Source organism: Thunnus maccoyii, chromosome 24 (genome assembly GCF_910596095.1).
Source record: "Thunnus maccoyii chromosome 24, fThuMac1.1, whole genome shotgun sequence".
NCBI classification, from domain to species: Eukaryota; Metazoa; Chordata; class Actinopteri; order Scombriformes; family Scombridae; genus Thunnus; species Thunnus maccoyii.
In genome coordinates, this window is record NC_056556.1 from 17,020,122 (window position 1) to 17,045,631 (window position 25,510).

Genomic DNA, 25,510 nt, shown 5'->3' on the forward strand with positions numbered 1-25,510 from the left:
GTTAATCAAAGTCTTTTTATTGAGTTTATTACACAATTATACTGATGACCTTAACCTTTACCAGTGACTCATTATATGGGGATCATAAAACTATTGGAACGGAGTTCAAATGCTCACTAGTTATTTACAGGACAGTACAAAGCATGCCGTTCCTGATGGACACATATTTCTATGTCCTAGACTCACCTTTTCTCCACAGGTACTCAGCCACCAGAGCAGCAACGTGCACATAGCACATGGCTGCCTGCAGGTGAAGTAGACAAACACAGAGACAAGTCACAGGTTAGCAAAAATGTTCCTTAAAAAAAAAAACCATCAAGTTAAAGTCATTTTTTTAGTTTTCATTTTGAAAAATACCTCTGAAAGATCTCCGTTCTTGTTGTGGATGCGAGCCATGCTGTCCAGCCAGGTCTTGCGGAGCTCGGGCGTGCTGGTGTAGGACTTGGCCAAGCTGTACTGGAGGTCTACCAGCATCTCTGGGTCATTCTCATGCTCCTTCATCTGCTCTGTGGCCATCAGCACTGTCCTGATGCGCTTTGTCAGGTCCTTCACATCTGATGGAAACGCTGTGTGCTGCAAAGCAAAATAGCAACAAATCATCTATGACCTAAAGAGAAATAGGGATTGAAATGAACTGAATTAATTAATTAAAGGAACATAAATCAAAAAGAAAGGTCTGCAACAAGGAAGTAGCTAAAAACATCCAGAGCCACTAAAATATCAACAAGTCTGGAATTTGTGCCATCTAAAGTGTCTAATTTATTGGACTTATGTTTTGAGGGGCTAGGGCTTGACATCATATATTTTAAGACTGCCCAAGTCTCGTTGCTTAAATTGCTTAATTTCCGTATATTTATTGTATCTATTTCTTCTCAGCTCCTCTATGTTTGTGAGTTGTTCTATTGTGTGTTGAGCTGATGCAATAAAAATAAACTTTGTCAGAGATTACTTCTTTCATTGCACTGTGAGACAGCGCCCGCCCCTCACCTTGATGCTCTTGTCACTGTTTGCACAGTTGTTGATGATCGAGAGAGACTGCTGGAAGCGTGTACCTCCGATGCCGATGACATCAGCGATCAGCTGACTGACAGCGATGACCACCTGAGCGAATGCAGAGCAAGAACACACAAATGCATGACTTTATGTATAAAATATTTCTAACTTGCACAGACACAAGCAGGAACACCTACCTGCAGGTGCGTTCGCACAAAAGATTTGCGGCCGGTGTAGTCAAAGTTGCTCTTCATGAGGAAGTAGAGGAGATGGGCGGCGTCGCTGCGGATGGAGCTCAGCTTGGAGTTACAACACTTCAGGATCTCATAACACAGAGAGGCACACATGTCGGCCCGGCCGTCAAAGAACGTACAGGGGAACTGGAGGACACATGGAGAGATTTAAAAGATGATAAATGGAAATGAGAGAAACTTAATAAATATGGAAAGAAAAATGTAGATCCCAATTTTCCTTTACATCGCAAATGTTAAGCCTCCCTTTATAGATTGCTACAGTACCAGTCAAAAGTTTGGACACATATTTTAGACTCTTTCATTCAAGTGAATGGGAAGGTGTGTCCAAACTCTGTGCTGGTACTGTATATTTACTGATACATTAAAATATCTGAGTTAACCAGGTGAAATAGTTCAACAGACAGTTCACCTTGTAGATGAAGGTCCTGAGTGAGGTGAAGACCTGTTTGAGAGCAGCCTCGGACTGTGGGATCTGCAGGAAGCACAAATGCACCTGGAAAACTTTCTTCATCAGGGGGTTGTGACCAAGATCTGAATTCAGCTGGGTCTGAGGACACAGGAGGATGTAAGTTTTATTTGTTGTGATTAAGCCACAAGATGTCATGTACCGGGGTATTTTTTTATAAACAGGCTGTCACAGTTAATACCTTGAATCCCATGATGAAGATGCTGAGTGTGTCCAGCACAGTCAGACAGACCTCTGTAGACACGTTGGCCTCCAGCAGACACTGGCTGCTCACATCTGCTTCCGTATGAGAGTACACTGCACCGAGAGCAAATACATCAAAGGTCACTGTTGGAGATATCGCTTTATTGGAGCAATAAATATGAATTTCGCTGAATTGTACCACATGATCTGCTTTGATTAGGCGGCTGATCAGCACAAATGAATATTTAGCAAGCCGTTTCTTATATTTCTGCCAGAGATGTAAGATTTAGTTCAGAGCGAGTTCATTGTTATTGCAACTCTTAATGGCTGCCAGTAGAGGTCAGTAAATTTTTTATTTTTTATTACCTGCCCAGTTTCATAAAAAAACACTAATAAAAAGTGTGAGTTAATGCTTTTTCAATACGTTTAGTTGCCATGTCTGAAACTGAAATTATTATTTCATAAAAATACTTGTAGTCATATTAATACCGGATGTATATGTGTAAGCTTAGCTGCTCACAAAATATTCAAATAACGATATTTAAACCATGTATCTAAATTGATCAAAAAATAAAGCATGATTTGTATCTGAATCCCTCCTATAAAGAAGTAAAAATTAAGTCTAAACTGGTTTTAAATTCAAGTTGTGTCACTGTTAATGAACTGAAATAGAACAGCATGTTTTAACAGTGGGAAAAGTGTGGATAGGATGCAGGATATGTATGCATGAGGAGGAGGCCCAGATGAAAAAGACGTTGGTTCAAAGTGTCTATGAAAAAGAAAATGAGAAAGCTATTGACACAAATCTGAAAAGCTCTCTCGGCTATTTTGCATTCACTTTTAAGACAGTCCTTAATTTAATGAGGTAAAAAAATACCAGCTGCAGAACGGAAGTCAAGCTTTATCCTGCACTGATATGAAAGGTTATTGAGAATGAACCTTGCTGACTGTCTGCATATTGAACCCATCTACACCTCCATGTTTTAGCCTATAGTCTATTTGTTTTGTTTGATAGTCATGCTGTTGGGATACTAGCATTCTGTTCACACAGTACAGACAATAATAACCTGAACTACTCTGATACTGAAGAAAAAGTTTGAATCTGATGACTATGGGCTAGGATCATATCTGTCCCATTAAAGTCATCTGTTAAGTTATGGCAGGACAGGCTTACTGTTGTTAAAGGTGTGAGCGTTCTCCAGAGTTCCCAGCTGCTGTAGGCGGGCGTGCAGGATCCCCGCCCTGTTACGAGACACGGGCAGAGTCAGAGACTTCCTGTCTGGAGCTACAGGCCCTGACCCCTCTTGACTCCTGGTGGGAGAGAAAAAAGGTAGATTAGGATGCTGTAAACTGTTGTCACAAGATAGCAAAAATAATACATTTATGAAGAGACACAAAAGGATCAGATGACTTGAAAATGTCTCTGTGAGTCTCTCTGTTGCATGAAAGAAGACCAGAGAAGGTCTGAACTTCAGTAATGAAGATAAATGGAAGCATCATGCATTTAGGCAATGTGAGAAAGAGAGGCAGTGAATTCTTACCCATGCAGGAGGGGCCCGGGGCCGTGACATTAACGATAAAACAACTTGCCAGCAGCATTATTGATGAGAAAACAGACCAAAAGCAAGGGGTTAAAAGATTGAGCAAGAATTTGTGTCTGTAAATCTGGTGTTAGTGTGTTTATTTTTTCAGTGTGAATGATTGGCTTAATTAGTTTAAGTTCAGGAATATAGTTTTTAGATTGGAAATTCAGCCTCAAATTTTAAAATGGTTATAAATTTATAAATGTTTCTTGAACATTTACTCTACCTGGCGATGAATCTCTTCCCCATGTATCTGAACTGATGAAGGCAGACTCTGCAGGACAAACACAACAGTTACAGATCATCACTATACTCACAGACATAGCTGTGCTTCCTGTAACAACATCAACTAATACTTGATGTGGGTTAAATACGCAGATCATTCAAGTGTTCAAAGTGTTCTTTTATCCTGGTCATAATAAAATTCTTATCACCATCATTTACAACTGTGATTACTCACATACAGCTTTGCTAATAGTTATAATTTGATGAAATCAATCACTCAGTGTGACACGGCCGACTTTAATCTCAGTCCATAAATCTGCTTTTTTGAAAACAGGAAGTTCATGGGGAAATATTTGCTTTGGCTCTGTCCACTGTCCAAAAATCTGTCTCCCAGCACATCTAAAGCTCACTAATTAATACATTATATCTTATTTGATATAAACCAATATGCAAAAATGACAAGTTGTGGTTTTACAGGGAGTTATGTGCTGTAATTTCTTGGTGACCAGCAGCCAAGAGGTCATTACAACCAAGAACTTTCCATAAAACCATATCTTGCTATATTTACATGTCTGTTGGCGTCTGGATTAAACACACAAAATGAATAGCTGAGCTGTGGAGGAGTTGGTGAGTGCATTTTTGAACTTTGGACAGAGCTTGGCTGGCTATTTACCACTGCTTCCAGTCTTAAACTGAGCTAAACTAGGCTAAGCTAATCAACTCCCAGTTCTAGCTCTCCGCATAACAAATTTGCTTATTTCCCAAAATGTTAAACTATTACTTTAAAGGTTTTGTGAGATTAATTTTTTACATTTCTTTTGGTGGTTTCAGCGCTCATTTAATTTTCCAAACAAACACTGAACATTTAGTATTCTGGTTGATTTAAGAAATGCTAATATTTCAATTTAATTGTGATTTGACTCATACATGAATGTAATTATGAAAAAGGTTGTACAGTTCTGTACTTACTCTATCAATGTAAAGAAGTCCATTAGCTCAGAAGGAGCTGCTTTGTTCCAGTATGCAAAAAGGGCCTCTGAGGGTGATGAAATAATTAGAAATTAATAAGAAAATGTAACTATAGAACAGCTTTTTCTATCAATTTATGTCAAAATTCAGTACAATGACCCAGGCAGGTGGTCCTACCCTCTGACATGCTCTTGAGGATATGCAGAAAACACATGAGCAGGTTTTTGATCTCGTCTCGGTCCAGTTTGTCACAGCGCAGCACGGTGCTGCCCAGAGCCGACGCGCACTGGTTCTAAATGCACAAGGGAGGGGAGAGGAAAGTAAAGTGGGAGAAAGTTGGGACAAAGAGAGAAGAAATCAAAGAGAAAAAGCTTTAGTTATCAGCATCAGCCGACAGAGACGCAGAAAAAATCCAAACTTCAAAGAGAAAAAGAACATCCCTCTCAAAACCCCAAACTTCAGAGATGAGAAATGTCAAGTGTTTTCCTCGGAGGGGAGGAAATGCACAAGAGCAAATAAAAGCACATTTGCTGCAGCAGGTCTGTGCTTTGAGATAGCAACATCCATTGCAGGTTTGAAGCAACACATATACAGTTACTTTATGGCATCTGAGGAACTAAGCTCTGAGGTCAACTCAACCTCCATATCGGTAAAAGCACACACACTCCCTGATGTGGGACACTCAGAAGAAGAGAAGAATGTTGGGAGGTACTTTGTGAGGATTTTGGATGCATTGTACAGATATCCACAAACTGAGGAGTATTGTATATGTTGTTTCTGAAACTGGAATATACTGACCAGCATCAGATATATCTGGTTTTCCAAATCATTACAAATTACAGTTTGCTGGACTCTGTACAATTCTAGCCAAAAGTTGTAGGCAGAATGGATGAGTCAGGAACAGAATACTTGTATCGGTATGTTTTCCTCATGATTTCCATCCAGCCCTAGCTCTTGACCAGTCTGGTCTGTTGCTGGCTTGTCATTATCACTGTCACTGTCCTGCGGTAGGTCAGGCAGCGGTACAGAGAGGAGGGAGAAGTCCATTGTGACCCGCTTGGTCGCACGGTTCAGAGGTGGGGCTCGGTCCTCGGGATCCAGGGGGAGAGGGGGCACGTTGACCGAGTGCCTCCTGGTAAATCTCTCCTTTTGTTGGAGTTGGGAGGTTACAGAGTAAGGAGAACGGGTGTGGGAGCTCTGGGGGAGGAGAGCATGGAAGCCCAAGAGTGCAGATAATACAGTTAAGATAAAAGTCATGGGTGTGCTGTGATCTTAATCTTTTGACCTGAAGAGCACACTTTGACACACACTGACAACCTTAGTCAACAGATGAAGAAACTCCTGAAACATTTGGTTCAGTATATCAGAATTGATGACCAAGTAGCATCAAGTCCAGCCTTATGACAAGAGTGACTCACATCCTTTTTTTAGTATAGAGTTATTCATAAATATTACAAATGAAGAACTGTAATCACAGAAGATGTAGGAAGACAGACAGAGGAAACACAATTTTACAGCACAACCCATGGGTAAAGGCACATTAAATATAAATAATACATAATTAAAAAAAACAACCTCAACCAGAGTTCCCACATATGTGTCTGTTAGAGGAAAAATTGGATTATAACCCTTGAGGATTTTGCCCTATGAGTTTGTATTTTGGAATGTTGTACGATGTCAAAATGGTAAGACACAAAAATATTTTACTACAGTCATTCATGTATTCATCTACCTTCTCCAGGGAGTTTGTCTTGTCACTGCTCTTGTCCAGCAGGCTGTTTCCCGAGTCGGTGGAGATCAGAGAGCCTCTGGAGTCTGCGTGGTGAACTGAGCTGACATTTGGACTGGAGCTGTGAGGGGAGGCTGTGGCAATAGAGCACAAAAATAATTTGTTTCATGTCAGAAGACAGAATAAATTTATCATGATGAAATAGGTTGGATTTAAATTTAACTTTTCAAAAAAGTTGACCACGTTGTCTGTATAATACATCCTTCAGAGGACACACTGCTCTTACAAGGATGTACAAGAGAATTCCAGTTAGCTCTGACTATACACTTATTATTGGTATAGTGGAGAGAGGATTAACCTGTTCCAGAGATGACCCCAAACACATCTTTGTGGAGAGCATTTTCTATGCAACTCCCAGGTTTCTGAGGAGTCACCATGGAGTTGGGCACCAGCGAGTCCTCCCTCACATTCTGGTGACGGAAAGCAAAAAGGCATTAGTGATCTGGTTTAGCTCTGCAGCTGATATAACAATCAATCTGTGCTTTTATCAGCAGAGAAAACATTAATGTTGCCTTAAGCTGATATTAACCCAGTAATGAATGAGTCACAGACGTAGCAGGTCTGGCACTTGCTTGGCATTAGAGAAACAAGCTGCTATTCAGTATCCTGCCACTAGGTGTCAGGCTTACATTGTGGTTGCTGAGGGGGGCAGACTCCTTTATGTCCAGTCTGTAGACGTTCTCCTGGAGCAGGCCGAACAGAGGGAGGTAGAGGGTGGCAAGTCTGGCCTGTTGGCTCTGGAATGACAAACAGTAGGTGCTCATAATACAAAATATATAAAAATTCAGACAGAATTCAAACTTGGTTCAAATACTGATGAAGAAGTTTGAGCCCAGTCAACCCAGCACCTTCACCAAATATATATAGCTGCCAATTAACCCTGAAACTGTTTTCAATATCATGTATCGTATACTACATCTGACCTTTCATAACAGAAATAAGGGATTTTCAAAGGACAGTAAGGCGGTCAAGAGCTACAGAACTCACTTTCGCAGCATAGCGGTCGTCGAACGTGTGTTTGATCATCAGTCCCTTGAGCACCTGGATGGCGATCTGACGGATCTCTCGGAACTCCTGAAGAGCGCCGCCCACCTCCCTCAGCAGCAGCCCCACCAGGAAGTGGTTTCGACAGAAGTCATCAGTCAGAGAATAGTCCAGCTGAAGATCTGTATCAGGCATCCATCAACAGAAATGACACTCAGTCAAAGAAGAAAGCCATCAAAGAGAACAGGAATCAGAGAACAAGCGGAATATCAGATGCACTCCTTAGATGAAAGTGACTTGAACTGTAATTTTCTTTACCTTGGAACCTCTGTATTCTTCCTTTTCCAAAGGGCATGGGTAGATTAAGAGGGACGTAGTGCTCATGGCTGCAAACAACTCGCAGGAACTCGAACTTGAACTCAAACAAAGTCTGGTAGGGATATAAGAGAAAATTAATTTCAGGGAGGCTTATGTGGCTTTAAGTTAGCTTTAACTTCATTTTAAAGAACTTAGATAAAACCATTCATGAAAGGTGGCAGAAGCCTTTTAAAACCTTGGGATCTCCAGGCACAAAGCAGTTCATGTAGTTGTTGATCTGCTTGAACACGAATCCTCTGTCCATGAAGGTGAAGCAGCGCTGAATGAAAGAGGAACAAATACAATGACACACACATTCGAAATCTGCGTAAATCCTCTTATTATAAGTAAGAAGAGATGTGATGATTTGTTTGGCCATGTGATGTATTTCAAACTCTACTCTACTCTAATTGAATTATGTTAATTATTTAACATTAACAGCCTGTAGCAATTTATACATAACCATGCAATCACTGACATTTTCATGTTTTCCCTCAACTAAAGGGCAATATTTAAAACTAATCTAATGTTAAAGGGCAATACTGCATTGCAGGTGCTGGGAGTGGTGCCAACCTTGATGAAAACTGCCAGGCTGTGGTTGGCATTGCGAGCCGCATCTAGGTTGTCCTTGTATTTCTGGGTGATGTGTGGCATCAGCATATTGACCAAGGTCTCCACTGCATGGTAGAAGGATGCTGTAAAACGCTGGTTCCTGGAGAGCTGGACAAGGAGAAAAAAGAAAAGAAGGAGAGGATTTAGGCTCAGAGAAAGAATGTTGGAGGGAATGGTAGAAGAGAGGTCTCTAAAGCAAACCCTACCTTGACTTTTCCACCCTCTATTAGATAATGAGCCATTGATTTCACCAGAGCTTCAAAGAAGTACCATGAGTGCTGCAACATGAACACAAAGTCAGTGCAAGGAAAATTTCCACCCTGAATGTGGAAGGCTTCATTTACAAAATGCTAAACCTTTCAATTAACCTCGATTTGAAAAGCGCCTGTCAGGCATTTTGTATGAAAATGTATTATTTCTCTGTATGGAAGGGAAAAACAAGTGACAAACAAATACAAATTCAAAGCAAAGAGCAATAATGCTGTTCAAAGGCAAAAAGCAGCATCAACATTTATACTTTTTTTGTTTCATCAAAAAAATATTATGCCATAGAAATCTAAAACTATTGTGAAAACAGCATAAAAAATTTACAGATATTACAAAACTAGCTTAAGCTAAAAAGCCAGCCAGAAAAAGTCAACTAGGGTCACAAAAACAAGAGAGCTAAGCTAGCTGGTGAGATAGCTTTTGCTAAAGCTAAATTTATGTACTGATTTATCCTGAGCTTTTTTTGGATGGAAGAATATACATTTTTTATGAACTGACATCTTTCTTATTCCACATAACTAAATGAGAAAAATACAGCTTGCTGTAATCATTCCTCCTGCTCATACTGACCATTAGAATATCTCTTCATAATTCATTTATAATGTAAGTGATGGAGGACAAAGTCACAGTCCTCCTTCTGTGCAAAAATGTATTTAAAAGTTTTTCTGAAGCTAATATGAAGTTTCATCCAAACAAATGAGTCAACATTTGAGTCAGTATTGCCAAATTCCCTCTTTTTGTTACTATACTTCCACCACAGCTCAACAGGGAAACACTGTCTGAGGAAACAAAAAGAGGGAATTTGATGATAAAAAGATTGTAAATGTGTCAGATATCCACTTGATATGACTAACTCAGACTGCTGAAGCCTCATATAATCTTCACATCAACTTTTGCATTTTTGCACAAAATGACTGTGTGTGGATTTTGGCATCCATCCCTTACATTGAAAGCACATTTGAAGAGGATCTTTTAATAGGCAGTATGAACAGGAGGAATGATTACAGTGAGGAAAACCTCTTTCACTGTTCATATGGACACCTGACTGCTGTTTCAAGACACACTTAATAAATTGTGAACCTGTCCTTTAACAGGGTAGCACCTCAGTTTTTGACTCTAAAGGAATTCATATGCTTTGGTGTGGTTAAACTACCTTTAAATTTTGGTCAATTATTTATTTATTATATACATTTTTTTTAATAGTTATGAATGTTGGTTACCTTCAGCAGCTTGTTGCTAGTTAGGAAGTCAGTGGATGGCTTGAGAATGGCTGTCATGGCTTTAGCCAGCTCCTCATGAACTGTTTTTACATTAGTGGAGGAATAAGTCTCTGGCTTAAAAACAAACTGAGAGTAAAGAAGAAAAACAATTCTGATTATATTGTCTGCATTTCTACAGCTGGAGAATTGTGCATATCGTCAATATAAATACAGTGAGAAAAGACTGCACCTTGACATATGACCTCAAGTAATGCTCAAGACCCTCTTCATGGCACTGTGCCACAACATGAACCATCACCCTGAACAGAGAGAGAGAGAAATAGATAATAACATAAAAATATAGAAGAATAATAAAGGAGGAAGTGAAGCTGGCTAGAAGCAGAAATTTATTCATTCTAAGGCACTGACACCTCATTTATACGTTTCCTACAGAGCTTCAAAGGCTAGTCACACACACGACTGAGATATAAAACACATACATGAAGTGTGTGAGCCATAGGTGAGTGTCTAATGAGAAAAAAAGATTCAGGCTATTAAAGAGAAACAGGGGGACACACTGCTGTGGAATGAGAAACAGATGAAAGTGCTGTTATTATCATTTTCTGCGGATTGAAGTTTGTTATAAAAGACCAAAAATATTGCTGTATCACATATCTTTCTGCTGCTGCAAACCAGGCATTTCACATGTGTGTGTGTATGTGTGTGTGTGGGGGGCCTTGCCTTGTCACATTGACAGCCACATCCTCGTGTGTGGCTCTCGTAAGGACACAGAACAGCTGGTTGAGGATGGTGGGCAGAAAGTTGACCATTACATGACCCTCCATTGCATGCAGACTCTAGCAGGGAGGAGAGGAAGCAAGAAAAGAAAAAATATTGAACAAACGTAGACTCTGGAATGTTCTGTTCCTTAAAATGTTAAATAACAAGATTGCATTTGATGGGGCATGAACAAAGGGTGTGTTCCATATTTTTGGAGCAATAGAAATAGAGTGGAACTCTGAATACCTTCAAGTATTTCACCAGCCCCCCCTCTGAAGCCTGTTCAGACATATCCATGCTTTGACAGTGGTGGAAGAAGTTGTGTAAGTGCTGATCCTAAAGGAAACATGTTATTTAAATACATATTTCACATTTATTTGCATTTGGAGGACATTTAGCTAATGTGTTTAATCCAGAACAAACTGTAATGAGTAAGCTTAATGTATATAGTGAGCATAATGTATATTTATATAAATACCTGAGTGTAAACTGTGGAAACAAGATGAGTTGAGAACTTAAACAGGGCTTTCCCTCCGTCTACCCACTTGATCTCTGAGCCAGAGTGCTGGAATGACAAATAGGCAACAATCACCACACTGGATACTGAAGAAATACAGAACTGTGTTGTCTAAATGCCAGGGCATAGACGACATGATATAATTGGAAAAATCAGTGACAGATGAACAATAACACATTAATCACATCCCACCATCCAATTTATGTATTATTGGAAGACAAGCTGCTTTGACAGTTTGATGACATATACTTACAGTTCTTATGAAAATCTGCATACATTTGTACATTTGTGCTCCTGGCTCTCAACATAATAGACAAGTCTTGTCATTGGCCGAACAAAATACCTTAAACTTGTCAATATTCTTAAAATCTAATACAGTAAATTTCGGAGTAGTGCAGACTGTCAAATTATCAAAGGCCTCTTACTTTATTTAGAATCAACTTGTCCATAGTGAATACTTAGCCTCATTTAATATTAACCGGCTGCCAGAAGCAACTATACTATCCACTAAGAATAGAATAGCCTTTCTAAACCTTACCCTGACCCTGACTTGACTATCCAACTCAAGTGATAGTTGAGTTTTAACCACATTATAAGAATTGTCAGGTGCTTCTGCAACTGCGTATTCATCTTTTCTTCTCTGTGTGTTCTTCTGTGTTGTAAATCCTGCTATACCCATACCCAACATTATACTACATATTTAATTAAATTTACAGCAAACCCATTAGGCGTGCATCAAAGAAAGAATACTTGGCGACCTTAGTGGTGAGAGCTGTTGACTGATTGCATTTTAATACTGATCAGATTTCACAGGCATTTGATGTGAAAGCCTATTGGACCTCTATAAGCTCCAAATCCAATCATAGCTAATAAGATCTTTATCCATTAAAGGTGCAGTGTGTAGAATTTAGTGGCATCTAGAAATGGAATATAATATTCATAAGTATGTTTTAATTAGTGTAAAACACCTGAAAATAAGAATCGTTGTGTTTTTTTTACCTTGAATTAGCCCTTTATATCTACATAGAGAGCAGGTCACCTTCCACAGAGCCCGACATATTGTACTCCTATGTTTCTACAGTAGCCTAGAACAGACAAACCAAACACAGGCTCTAGAGAGGGCCTATCGCGTTTTTTGTGAGTTTCACAGCCACCGTAGGTTCTCCTATACACTTGGAAGGGGAGGGGGAGGGGAGGGGAATTCAGCTAGTTGCAATCTGCAACCTCACCACTAGATGCCACTAAATTCTACACACTGGTCCTTTAACCTCTAACTGCATCTGATCCTATGGTAATGAGAGAAATCCAGTCTTTAAAACAATTTTGCAAAAGTGTTTGAGGGCCATACAGGAAAATATTGTTCTTAGAAGGTCCTAAAAGCAGACTATGGGTTCACAGCCCTCTCATGACCACAAGATAATGTCAATTCCACACAAAACTCTTAAAAAATAATCAGATCTTGTTTTACCTTGTTGATGACATCCTGGGAGCCGAGGTACCCTGCAGGCAGATTGGCAGCCACAGGCAGCTGCTGTTCATTCATGATGACTCTGCCATCCCTTAGCAGAGGCAGCCATGCTGAACCCACTGTGGGAAGAGAACAGATAAGGCCACCTGTTTGTAAAGTTGTGGTAATACTGGGGTGGCTGCAGCTTGAGCATGATGACGCATTTCTTTTATCTAGTATCTAGTAGAAATCTAGACGAATGGAGAGTCATAACTACAATCCCATTGAACTATACTGTGCACAGTATGCCTGTTGAAAGTTATAGGATGTCAGTTTTGATTGCTTTGGAAGCAGCGGCACATTTTGGACATATTTTTTGACATATTTGAGAAAATAGCAACAAAAAGTAAATAAAGAATAATGGTTCCAGGTTAAGGTCAATGTTGTTAACATTGTGATTAAAGTTGCTCAAAGTTGTTTGTTTAGGGGGGCGAGAATGTCACTGTAAAAGGTTGTCATTTGTCTTTTGTTTTGTTTTGTTTTGGGGTTTTTTGGTCATTTGTCATTTTTGATTGGCTGCCAAACTTCAAGAAGTCTTACCTAATATGAGCCTGTGTGAGCGCAGTCACCATAGTGAGGAGAGTAGAGGAAGATATGGACACATGAGAGTGACTTGCTGTTCTTAGGAGCAACTATTCTTTGAGGCCGTGATGAATGATCACCCTCATCCCTGAAGTATTTTGGTTAGGTTTCTGTCTAAGTCTATTTGTTAACCTAAAAAACTGAAACCAACACCAAGCTCAGTGTATGGTTGGTGAGATGAGTGACAGTGACAATGGAAAGCATGTTGAGCTCCCCAGAGCTCAGGTAAGCCCTGCATCCTTTCATGTTAACAAAGGTATTCAATTTATGTTGTGGGCTGTTAGTAGGTGGTGCAACTGTACAGCTTAGTGGTAATTAAATTCCCTAAACCTAACAACAAATCATATCAGCACTACCTGTGACACTGTATCAAATTGCTTTTGCCCACATTATGCACAGAAGACATTTACATTAATTCCTTATTTTGTATTTTGTGAACACTCACAAAAGAAGAGATGACTGAAAGCTGCCGCCTACCTGGAGTCTCCACCAGGTCTTTCTTCTTGCTGTTGCTATCACAGCTAACATGATAGAAGGTGAAGAGAAGGTGATGCTTCTCATGCAGCTGAGTAGGCAGTTCTATCTTTATCTGAAGGTGAGAAAAACACAGATTCCTGGGGTTGGTTCCCTAATACAGAGGAAGCTTTGTTCAAGAAAATGAAAGTGAAAAGTGCCAGTGGAGTATTTCCGGTGAGGATTCAATGTAGAGTTGAACTGTGTTCAAACAACATGAGAGGAGCTGAGAAGTGTTACCTTCTCTCTGAACTTTTTGAATTCTGGGCATATTACCTCTTGCTGACTGGTGTTTTTTAGCCATTAATATGTATATTTCAATACCCACTATACTGATAAAAACTGATCTGATTATGAGTAGCATGATCACCTCATCATAGAACTCAGGGTTCTGCTGGTGGTGCAGGACGGCTGCATACGCCTGCTTCGTGAATAGAGAGCCTCCTGGACGACCATAGATGCACTGCAATAGATCCAGAAAGCAGGAGATGATCAGAGAATGAGAAAGAGATATTAGTGTGTCTTATTAAACATAGTCATCACAACATGGTTTAATGTATACATGCTAGTTGTTAGCATTGTTTTGCAAGGTGCAAGTAAAGACTAGTGAGTCCTAAGTCAAAACCATCAAGTTCCTTGTCAGGACTTACAAGTTTCTAGTCAGGACCAACAAGTCTCTAGTCAGGACCAACAAGTCCCTAGTCAGGACCAACGAGTCTCTAGTCAGGACCAACAAGTCCCTAGTCAGGACCAACGAGTCTCTAGTCAGGACCAACAAGTCTCTAGTCAGGACCAACAAATCCCTAGTCAAGACCAACGAGTCTCTAGTCAGGACCAACAAGTCTCTAGTCAGGACCAACAAGTCTCTAGTCAGGACCAACAAGTCCCTAGTCAGGACCAACAAGTCTCTAGTCAGGACCAACAAGTCTCTAGTCAGGACCAACAAGTCCCAAGTTTAATTACTACCAAATTAATACCATTAAAATGGTAAATTTGAAGAAATAATGAATGCTTTTTAAAAATTTGTATTGTAGATTTTTTAATATTTAAAAGCAAATTGATCAGGTGTGCCTTGGCTTGCAGAGAGCACATTAATCAGACAGCAGCCAAAACATTTAATTTTGGATTTTTGGCAAGTAACTTATTCCATTAATGTTAATTAGCCACAGCTGATGCATTTGTCTCCACAGAAGTTTCATTTACATAAACCTGCAGGAGACAAAAAAGGAGAAAAATCTCTTAATGTTTTAATGTCTGAATGTGATAATGTGTTATTGTACACTACCAAACACAACTTTCCCTCCTGCTTGTGCAACATGATAGGCTGCTGTTAAATTCATCCTTATAATCTTTGTTGTCAAAAAAATTGAGAGTGTATTCACTTTTTTATTACATTAATTTTATTATTTGGGCTTGGGAGAATATCAAGCAATTTGTCAAAATGCTGTTATCCAAGTGAGGTCACAAGTCATTTGTGTTAAAGTCAAAGTCAAGTCGTAAGTCTCTTTTGAATTTTTCAAGTCTAAATGAATGATCTAAAGGATGATATATGTAAATTCACCTTCAACGGCTGGGCTTCGTCCTCGTCAGAATCCTTGAATTCAATGCAAACTGCAATATTCCTTGCCTGAAAAGGAGGGACAAAAGTGGAAAAAAACATTAGATTATAATGGAAAAGCAAGAACTAGTTCTAATATATCCCTATTGGCCTAGAACCAATTTTCTGCCAGACACCTTCTCTTTTGTTCCTCTCTGTGCCCATTTCAGATGTCCATTAGTTTCAATAAAAGGAGGGAAAGTATTTCAGGGAAAGGATTGCCAGCTCTCATTTAAAATAAAAGAGGGCAGAGAGACAGATGGGGGAGAAAAGGCAGGTTGGTTTCCCGTATGGAGCTGACCTTGTGAAAATAACAACTCTGTATTAATGTATTAATCAGAAGCTGCTACTCTGCGTGAGGATAATTCTATCCAGCTCTACCGCTTGGCTGGTTGCCAGTTGTCTCGTAGGCTAAACACGAATACAAAATGATGATGATAAGAGAATGTGAGCCAAACAAAAGCCTTACTTTCTAAAAAGGTTTAAAAATAGGAAGGATTAAAGATAAGGTCACCAATTTCCCCTCATACTTTTACAATTCTTACTGCACGTACCTTAGCAAAGGATTTCTGCCCATCATACTTGAGGTGTTTTGGGTAGACATAGAGGTGGTTTTTGTAGATGGTGAAGGGTTGGGAACACTTAGCAATGCAAGGTACAAATTCCTCCACCTCTAGCAGAGCGCTGCCTGGCCCGTTTCCTTCAAAGTTCCTCACAGGGATGTAGGAGGAAGTGACACAATCTGCAGGCAGGAAAGGAGAGGAGTTACAGGCCTCAAGGTTAAGGTTTACTGATTATAAATAGATATAAATAGACAGTTAGAAGTAATTTTGTAAATATTTGGAGGGTTTACTGGTTACATCCGGGGCCACACTGTCAATAGTTATATCTAAATTCCCTAAGAGCACAGGGAGTTTGGCCATTTTCTCTGGTCTGTTGTGGGAAACAGAGATAGAATCACCAATTACAAAAACAAGTATTAAAACTAGTGACTGTGATATCTTGTAGAGACAGGAGAAGAAAGACATACTTTCTGAAGTCAGTGAGCAGTTTGAACATGTCCTCATCTGACAGCTTGCTGCTGTCTTGTCTGTAAAGAGCTGAGAAGCGAGCGCTTTTGTCCAAAGTTCCTGATGCATCTTTAAACACAGGCCTGCAGAGACAGAAAGAAATTCACTGAACTTACTAAAGAGGAGCAAATTTCAGTGCTCCACTGCTGGTTTAAAGATTTGTGCCTCCCAAAAGGCTGCGCTGGAGTTCTGTTGCTCTGGTGTGATCATAACACAAGAGAACAAGCCCCATTAATTTTTAGACACTAAAGGCCAAAAGAGTGGGGGTTTTTATACCTTGCAGACCATGCAAATGGCATCCTGTACTGTCCCAGTCTGCTGCAGGCTGTCTTAGCATTCTTCAGCACCTTTTGAGCCATCTAACCAAAAAAAGAAGAGATTAATTTTTCTGATGCCTAAAATTAATAGAACAAGTTGACTGGAGCACACTGTCATCTCTACTAATGTACACACCTTTGCAGAGTCTGAGCTCTTCATGTAGGGTTCAGTACAGTGGGTGATACCCCCCTGCAGGACCTTCTCAATCCTGGCCACCAGGAAGATCTCTGGATGGGGGCACGTAACTGAAAAGACCCCCTGTCTGGGGTACTGGAGAGCCCCCTCTGGGAGCCCACTGGCCAGCCTGTGGCCGCCCAGGGGAGCATCACCACCGCTGCCGTTGATGTGCAAGTCCTGTCCACCTCCAGAACCAGAAGATTGTGTCATTTGTCGGACCAAAGGGTGGTTGAGGTCCACGTGGAAGTCGGCAGAGATTTTTCTACTATTCTGGACGTCGAACAGGGACAGGACCACATAGAAAGGCTCCACCTTTAATGAAGGAGAAGAGGAGGGTGAATGTTTCTGGTGGAAGTTGGATGGTTAGAGAGACGCACAGAGTAGGTGAAAGAAAAAGAAAACTACAGTGTAAGGGATACCCATTCTTCCTAATGCACTTCTTGTTTTCCATCAAGTCGAAATGAGCCATTGATGTGATTCATCTTCCCATTCATTCTTTCCATGGTTCTACTATGCATTTCCATTACACAGAGCCATTTGTGTGTGCATGTGTGTGTGTTTGTGAGTATGTCTCTGTGTATGTGTATGTAGTAGAGCTAATAGCTGTGGTTTCCCATCTGAGTGTAAAAGGAGTACTCCTTCTACGGAGACAGAGACCTTGGAGAGTGACGGCAGGAAACCAGCTTCAGACTGGTGCTAAGTCTAAGTGCATAGTGGGAGGCCAGGGCTGGTTGCCATGGCAACGGCCATTTCTAGTGCCAACAACACCAATTTTAACAGGGGCCAGCCAAGTGGGCCATCTGAACTGTCTGTGATCTTCTTAACTGATCTAGACCTCGCCCTCGTTTGCTAAGAGGACATTTCCCAGAATTACGCTGCAAGCGTGCTTCCACACTTTCAAATGCATCCAACTAATGTGGGCCTTCATATGACAACTTTAATAAAAAATACACTCTGCAATTTTTAATGAACACCTTCAACTATATTTGACTCTTTGTTTTTCATTGAAACATACATTAGTTGTTGGCCCCTCTTCATTCTCTGCAACACAGCCCTGCAGGTTGAAAGACAGGTCATGACAGCTAACCAGGACCCTCTTCCCGAACTTCTCTTCAAACTGCCGCACGTCTGGCTCAATGCCGGAGAAGTCCAGTTTCTGTGGAAACAGGTGCTGTTGTCAGAAGGCTTGACATATTCATTGCCACAACAAAAATAAGTTAAAAAAAACATGAATAATAGAGGAAGAATGATCAGAACTGACTATCATACAGAATGTACTGGATTATCATCTTCATCACCTGTGTGTCAGGGTCCAAGGTAAACAATTTCAGGCGAGCTTCACTCCTCATTTTAGACTCAATATCTCTGGCAGTCTGTTAAAAAATGCAGGAAATGTTATCAGCATCAAATGAATTTCATAATGTGCTTCTCATTCACACACACACACATTCACACTGGTATTATTTAAAAATATTATTGTCATGAAAGGTCTAATTTGTAAGAAAAATAAATTTGTGAAAGCTGCTCCACAGCCCAAACATATGGCAAGTCTTAGACTTATGATATGATATTATGCTACATACTATGAACATGAAAATCCTATTGTATCTTATTAGGACCATGTTGATGTTGCCAGGTCGTCAGGTTAGGCTAACCCATTGTTGCTAGCTTTGGAGCTAACCTCCTTCACTTTTCCAGATGTGACGTGACTTTTCTTGGTCTTGAGAAGCTGCAGCATTTATTGACTGAAACACTGTAGTCTGTACTGTATATTTACTGCCAGACTGACAACTTACTGCTAACCTTTTCCTCTGCTCCACTCACATTCACTGTCACTTTTCTGCCGCTCACTCTCTCGCTCAACCACTCACTCACCTGCTATGCCACATTTTACGCACTGCCGTATTCCTTAAAAGCTACTACAATACCAAGAGTTTCCTAGGCAATAACCCAGAGGTTAACTCGCGTTTCAGAACAGCACTGCACAGAGAGCACACTATTGATTTCCAAATGAATGGATATTTGGCGTTATTTCTGGCATTAAAAATGTTTTTTTGGCCTGGCAGGGGTTCTTGTTGGCCTGGTGGCCCGCCAGGCCTGTACTATTATAGGGAAAACACTGTACAAGTAACCCTTTTCACATTGTACATAGTCATTTGATCAATTCTAAATATAAAAATATTGATTAGAGTAGCTTTAAGTAGAAGTTGACTTTGTAACAAGTCCTCCAAATCAAACATCAAAAACACAATGTGTCTATACCCTCTAGAATGACACATGGTTAGGTATAGGCACAAAAACAACTAGGTTAGATGAAGGGAAAGATCATGGTTTGAGTTAAAATAAGTTCTTATTTTGTTAGCAGACCTTTGTCATCATGGTAATAGTGATAAACACTTTGTTGAGGTCAGTTTGTCACTTAAACAAAAAAACATGTCGTTTTTGGGTATTTGCTGAAACACTTGATGCTGTCGTTTGGCTTGAGAGGACAGTCTCTTTTGTAAAAACAGCACCTCACAGACTATGCCTTTAAGTGCTTATTGTCAGATTGTCAGGTTCCACTGCTGCACTCCTGTTTAGCACCAGAGTTGGCCTCATCTGGCCTCTACATTTGGAGGCCATACACACTATTCCAGATGTTTGCTTGGTTATCACCAACAGGAAAATGCGGTTGCAGGAAATACAGCTGTTTAGCTATTCTACTCAAAGCAAAGCTCCAGTTACAGTACAGACTGCTTCCAAGTGAAGTCATGTGGCACCTCAGACGTCCAGAGCACCACTACAGCATGTAAAAAGCTAATCCATATGGGCTTGTTGTGTGGTCATTCATAGGTGGTGAGCATTGTTTAACGTGTTACTATAGATGGAAAAAACAGGCTACCTGAAAGCTGTCTTGAAAACTTCCGGAAGAAAGGTCTGTTTTTCCATGCTCCTCATCTGTTGGAGAGATTAACATGAGCTCTGTTAGCGGATGCAATTATACAGAACATAATGATGTGTTGGTCTCTGCCTCTCTATGGAGAGGGAAGGAGAATTACATAACACTGAATTGATATTGATAATAAACTTGTTTATCATGCATCATGAGTGATTTTCATGAGTAAAAATCCAAGATCAATTATTCCATATGGAAAAAAACAAATTGAAGAAACTCACAGGTGGTATACAACAAGCATCAAAAGACATGAAGGCAACAAATGCAAACACCGTGAGGCAGACAAAGAAATACATGCACAAATGATTGAGCTGTTAGGATAAGCAAGCAAGCTTTACAGAAAATGAAAAGGGAAAGAGGTAGACACCAAGACAGAGAAGACAACAAAACAAGGAGTAAAAAAAGTTACAAAAACAACACAAAGTGGGAGAAAACAAATGGGTTTTAAGATGCTTTTAAACAAAGCCCTATGATTCAAATCATGTAATGTATGGAGTGCTCAACTCAAGCATGGCTAATAATGTCAGCTCCCAACCTGGTTATGTACTATTTTTAGTTCCCGCCCACACAAATATTACAGCACCAATCAAATTACAGTCTGAACCAAGAATTCACCCACTGAAAACCACTGATATAAGGGGCACTGTAACTGTAAAATAAAAATAATAATAATAATTACATTCCTTCTTTTTGGATGATTTACTGTTTTGATCAAGTACACAAGTCAAAATAAACACCAAGGATATATATACTATAAATACATTTAAATTTCAGTCAGCTTAACATTTTGGGCAAGTAAGCATGATAGAGTAATTGTGCTGCAACATTATCTGGCCCAATATAAAGAATTTCTGTTTCCCAGAAAATGTGGACACTTCTATTCTCTTATTACACTGAGCCAGTTCTGGATTTTGTCTAGTTTCATAAAACATTTGTGATTAAAAAGAGACATACAGCTGTGTGTCATCAGTGTAACATTGATAAGAGCTGTCAAAGTGACAAATGATGTAGCCAAGGAGAAAACACTATGGGACCAAGACATGAGCCTTATGGCACAATGTTTACTAAAGCAACTTGTGTGGCCATTTACACACAACATTCAGTTGGACAGATAAGATAATCATGCGGTTACAGATATCCCCCACCAACTTTTTGGGCCCATCCAACAGTAAGATACTGAACAAGCAAGATGTGAAAGAATTGAAAACCTACAATTAGGCAGATGACAAATGCACAAAAAGACACACACCGTCATGCAGGTCACCGTTCCTCTTCTCCTGCATGGCCTGTTCAAAGCTGCTGTGGAGAATCTTGTTCAGGGTTGTGATCCACTCCTCCATCTCTGCTTCACTGTCTGCAGCCAGCAGGAACGTGCTCTTATCCTGCATCTTCAGCTCAAAGGCAAACCGGCGCACTTTGCTGTTCTGAAAGACAACAAAATCACTTCAAGTAATCTGTTTTGGTCCTATCTTAAATTCAAGTTTTAATTTGTGCTCATCTTCAAAACACAAAGGTTGTATACTTAAGCTAACTGGAACAAAGCTATTCTATTATGACCCAAAAAGCTGATAACTGTCTTGAATTATTATTAGAAACGTACACTCTAGCTCCTGAGGTGCCTTAGAGGCCTGCTCTCTACAAGAGGCTTACACTTTACTGTAAGCACACTTTCATTTTTCTGAATTCAATTTGTGTGCTATGTTTTCAAAGGCCCCAGTGTGTAAGGCCTTTGCCTTTTACCTGAACAACCCCCATGCATGAGTCAAGGAAGATGGTCCCTTTGGGTTCCTTGGAGGTATTCTCGTCTTTATAGAAGTTGAGGTTGTAGGATCCATCTCCCAGCTGAGCCAGATGGAAGTACCTCCTCTTGAAGGACTAGAGGATGAAAACAGAGAACGTAAAGAAATCCCAAATGGCCTCTTTCACTCTAAAAATATATGAGGGTGGAGATGGGCCATGGGAAAGCTCAAGTGTAAAATGAATAAGTACATAAAGTTATGGGATAACATGATTTCCACATGTGCAGAGAGAAAAAGACAAATGTTGTAATAAGATGCTACTGCTTACTTAAGGTTTTATCTCAAAATGACCCAATCATCGGTAAACTGCCCCTATTCAGAATTTATACGACACTACAATGTAGTTGTAAGAAGATATAATGATAATAATAATAATATATTTTAAGTGTTACTGAATGTATTTATTAACAATTATAACTTCTGTAAAGCATCTGTAATGAATGACAACATAACACAGTTGTAATCATGTAAAATATGTCTTCATGTTATATATATATCAAGTATTTGTTCATTGTCTTTACATATAAAGGGAGTATTTATTTAAAAATAGTTCTTCACTGAGCAACTTGATAACTGAGCATCCACTGATGAAGACCATGAAATGTAGCTGAAAGGCCCAGGAGTAATCTAGCAAGTGGAGTTAATTTTGTTGTTGTTGTTGTTGTCAAACTGCTATTTCCAAGGTCAAGAATGAACTGATGCTCCACAGGTCTTCATGAGTTTTCAACACATTTCTAAACCATTTTAAAGCTGCCTGTGAATGATTTGTACATTATATATTAGCTGTTAATAAATGTTTTATAACATAGTGTAAGGATTTCTTCATTCTTCATCATATATGATTATAAAAGCTATGTTATACTGCATTATCAATCATTTATTATCTGTTTACACACCAGTTACAGATACTCCATCAGAAAAGTTATAATTGTTGGCATACATTAAACACTAATTAACACTTAAATGTCTTCATATCTGCTTACAACTATGTTAAAGTGTGTTATAAACAATTTATTAAGTGTTTATATACTGGTCATGAATGCTAAAGTAAAGTGTTAACTAACCATCTTAACCACAATGTTGCCACACTAGCAGAAAACTATGCACTTGCATATTAAAGTCAAAATCACCACAGTCACTAGTAACAACATCAGAAAGGGGCTGAGAAAGAATGAGTTGTCTTTAGTGGTTAAAACTGTTACTGTACCCACCCGCATAGTAACACTGATTGCACTGTTCATGTTGCCTTTGTACAGCCAGCCATGTTTAGACACTCCTCCCTTCTGAGATCCGAGGGAGGCTGTGTCCTACAGAAGGAGGAGATGCAAAACACACACGAAGATGAGAAGTACATTAATTTTGCTTTGAGTTTAAAAATCTGCTGACTGCCCTCAAGGCTGGTGGGAGGAGAGGCCCGCATTGACAGTCCAAGAAGAATGCTCTTCATTAAGATCAACATTAAGATCAACACTGCACTTCTCTATTCTTAAGGGATTTCAGCTGTGACGGTGTGTCTATTAAAGGTCATTGGCCTCTCAGTTAATCAATGCCTGAAGCAAGGTGATTATTGGGAAGGGATGTGCTCTTAAGATGCTACAAATGTCATGAAGATGTTTGCTATTCTGAGAAAGAGAACATTGAAGAAAACATCCAAACGTTGGCTTGTAAAAGAGAAATGGAATCAAATAAATGAACACAATATTGGGCAATAAATTAAAATAATAGTGTTTGTGCTCTATTGCACTCCCTCAAAATTGAGTTTCTGATGGCACTGGGTTTAGTATGGCTTTCAGAGAGGTTGAACCCATTGCCCTATAGCGTCATTGTTTAACACTCCTGGGGGTTGTTAAGTGGCCGGTGGCTCTGTAGAAGAAGTCTGTTGTGACAAGAGGATGAGAGTCTACTGCAAAAACCTTTTTTTTTTTAATAGAAGAAGAGAGCATTCTGGGATTCTTACCTCGTCTTTTTCCACATCTTCATCCACCTCAAACAGGTGAGGTGCCAGTTTCTCAGGTCTCAACACCTTACTGAAAGGAAACAGAAAACACAACTTAGTCTTTGTTACTTAGTTTAAATTCAAATTCAATTTCAGTTTACATATCGGGCGCATAACCCAAGGAGTGAGGAGCCAGGAGACGGTTAGCTTAGCTTAGCAAAAGGACTGGAAGCAGGGGGAAACAGCTGGCCTGGCTCTGTCTAATGTCTAAAGTTAGCGTGTAATTCCCTGTAAAACCACAACATGTCATTTTAACAATTCAGTTTTTGCAAGGATCAAACAAACAAGATATAACATGTTAATTAGTATCTTTAAAAGTGTTGGTAGGCAGGTTTCTGTTACCTTCATGCCATGAATGTATTATAAAAGCTCTTATAATACAACCATGCTTTCAGACAGAGCCAGGCTAGCTGTTCCCCCTGTTAAGCTAAACTAAGATAACCATCTCCTGGCTATAGCTTTATATTTAGCGTGCAGATATGAGTGTGGTATCAACCTTCTCATCTAACTCTTAGCAAGACAGCGAATAAGCATATTTCGTAAAATGTCTGACAATTCTATTTAGGTAACTAGTTGTGAAACAAGGATAGACCAGAGAACATAGAAAAAAGATGAAAAAACCAGCTGGCAGCTGTGTTTTGGAACCAATGAAAACATCTCGCTGCTGTCATTTGTAGGCCACAGAGAAGTGTATTGCAATGTGCATTGTGTATTGCTTAGTTATGTTACATAAATGAGAAAAGGCAGATTTGATAATATGTGTGACTCTGACAAATATACACTTATGTTTCAGAATGCAAAAAGTTCAAAAAGCACCTCTTTTGAAGGCTATTCACATCAGGAATACTTCTTCTAGCTTTACAGGATGTCACTCAAGTACTGCAGTAGCTTTTCTAAGTGCAGCTCAAACCCCAGATGGACAGCTTGCCCTTTGACCTTTACAAGACTCAGCTTGCTCTAGGGAACTACTAGCATAAACAGCCTCAAGGCCAAGGCCGGGACCTGACTAGTTTTACTCTACAATGTTTTAAACATGACACACAACATCTGTAAAGAGCATTCCTGTCCTTAAGGAAAGTGACTCGACCAAGGACACATATGGACGTAATGCATTGTGGGATTTCCTTTAAGCTTTAATGATATCTATCAACAGTGATCCCAGAATAGTCTGCTTATCTTTGGTAAAAAAAAAAACATAGGAAGCCTTCTATTGTTGTTGAGTAAGAGCTTGGAGCCTCCCAAACACAGATTTCCGTGTTTCTAGGGTTCTGGCTAAAACATTCACTGGGCTGTAAACAAAGGGCACTAAACACAATAAGATTTACAATACGGCTTGAAGGGCTTTTGCACCACAGTGTGCTACAAAGTGGACAAAGCAGACTACTAGCTGGACAGCTAGAGCCAGAGAAAAAATGCTAACGAGAGAATAAATACACACTCAATCCAAATGTGATGGACTAAATAAATGCAAATTAACACAAATATCTGAATTTACTTATCTGTTAAAATAATTTTGTACACCTGTTTTATTTGCTGGATTTAAAGGGGCGCTCATAAGAGACAGATTAAAATATGTTCAAAATGAAAGCAGCAGGACCTGAATTTTAGTCCCTAGTATGTCCTTGCCTTTCAAACTCCACACCTCCAGTCTAAAAGGCTTTCTGTTGTAAATTTGTATGCTTGTAAGTTAACCCTGATGACATCATTATGGCATCAGCAGGGTTATTTTCACAGACTACACAAAGCACCCTTCAGAGTCGCAGAGGACATTATGATGTTCATGTGTTCCGAGTCCCTTTAACACCAAGAAGATAGTAGATTTATTTTGACAGATATGA

At 39.7% G+C, this 25,510-nt stretch overlaps 1 protein-coding gene across 4 annotated transcripts in view; it reads right to left on the reverse strand.

The window, feature by feature from the left end:
• Positions 1-25,510, reverse strand: part of dock9b (dedicator of cytokinesis 9b) — a 65,612-nt gene that overhangs the window by 10,872 nt on the left and 29,230 nt on the right. For 3 of the 4 annotated variants that reach the window (XM_042405199.1, XM_042405198.1, XM_042405200.1), the window contains 39 exons: positions 23,634-23,703; positions 22,888-22,983; positions 21,618-21,752; positions 21,127-21,301; positions 19,824-19,879; positions 18,241-18,315; positions 17,958-18,098; positions 16,901-17,254; positions 16,724-16,806; positions 16,408-16,530; positions 16,231-16,310; positions 15,932-16,119; positions 15,342-15,407; positions 14,151-14,243; positions 13,745-13,856; positions 12,647-12,765; positions 11,140-11,226; positions 10,908-10,997; positions 10,623-10,738; positions 10,132-10,201; positions 9,903-10,028; positions 8,622-8,693; positions 8,377-8,523; positions 8,000-8,083; positions 7,765-7,876; positions 7,450-7,628; positions 7,092-7,199; positions 6,761-6,872; positions 6,406-6,536; positions 4,851-4,965; positions 4,674-4,740; positions 3,706-3,753; positions 3,071-3,207; positions 1,895-2,010; positions 1,657-1,794; positions 1,191-1,373; positions 988-1,101; positions 358-573; positions 187-244 (listed from right to left, as the gene is read on the reverse strand). In XM_042405199.1, the coding sequence (XP_042261133.1) occupies positions 187-244; positions 358-573; positions 988-1,101; positions 1,191-1,373; positions 1,657-1,794; positions 1,895-2,010; positions 3,071-3,207; positions 3,706-3,753; positions 4,674-4,740; positions 4,851-4,965; positions 6,406-6,536; positions 6,761-6,872; positions 7,092-7,199; positions 7,450-7,628; positions 7,765-7,876; positions 8,000-8,083; positions 8,377-8,523; positions 8,622-8,693; positions 9,903-10,028; positions 10,132-10,201; positions 10,623-10,738; positions 10,908-10,997; positions 11,140-11,226; positions 12,647-12,765; positions 13,745-13,856; positions 14,151-14,243; positions 15,342-15,407; positions 15,932-16,119; positions 16,231-16,310; positions 16,408-16,530; positions 16,724-16,806; positions 16,901-17,254; positions 17,958-18,098; positions 18,241-18,315; positions 19,824-19,879; positions 21,127-21,301; positions 21,618-21,752; positions 22,888-22,983; positions 23,634-23,703 (4,592 nt within the window). The remainder of the gene's footprint in view (positions 1-186; positions 245-357; positions 574-987; positions 1,102-1,190; positions 1,374-1,656; positions 1,795-1,894; positions 2,011-3,070; positions 3,208-3,705; positions 3,754-4,673; positions 4,741-4,850; positions 4,966-6,405; positions 6,537-6,760; positions 6,873-7,091; positions 7,200-7,449; positions 7,629-7,764; positions 7,877-7,999; positions 8,084-8,376; positions 8,524-8,621; positions 8,694-9,902; positions 10,029-10,131; positions 10,202-10,622; positions 10,739-10,907; positions 10,998-11,139; positions 11,227-12,646; positions 12,766-13,744; positions 13,857-14,150; positions 14,244-15,341; positions 15,408-15,931; positions 16,120-16,230; positions 16,311-16,407; positions 16,531-16,723; positions 16,807-16,900; positions 17,255-17,957; positions 18,099-18,240; positions 18,316-19,823; positions 19,880-21,126; positions 21,302-21,617; positions 21,753-22,887; positions 22,984-23,633; positions 23,704-25,510) is intronic. The other variant, XM_042405201.1, reaches the window with a different exon arrangement.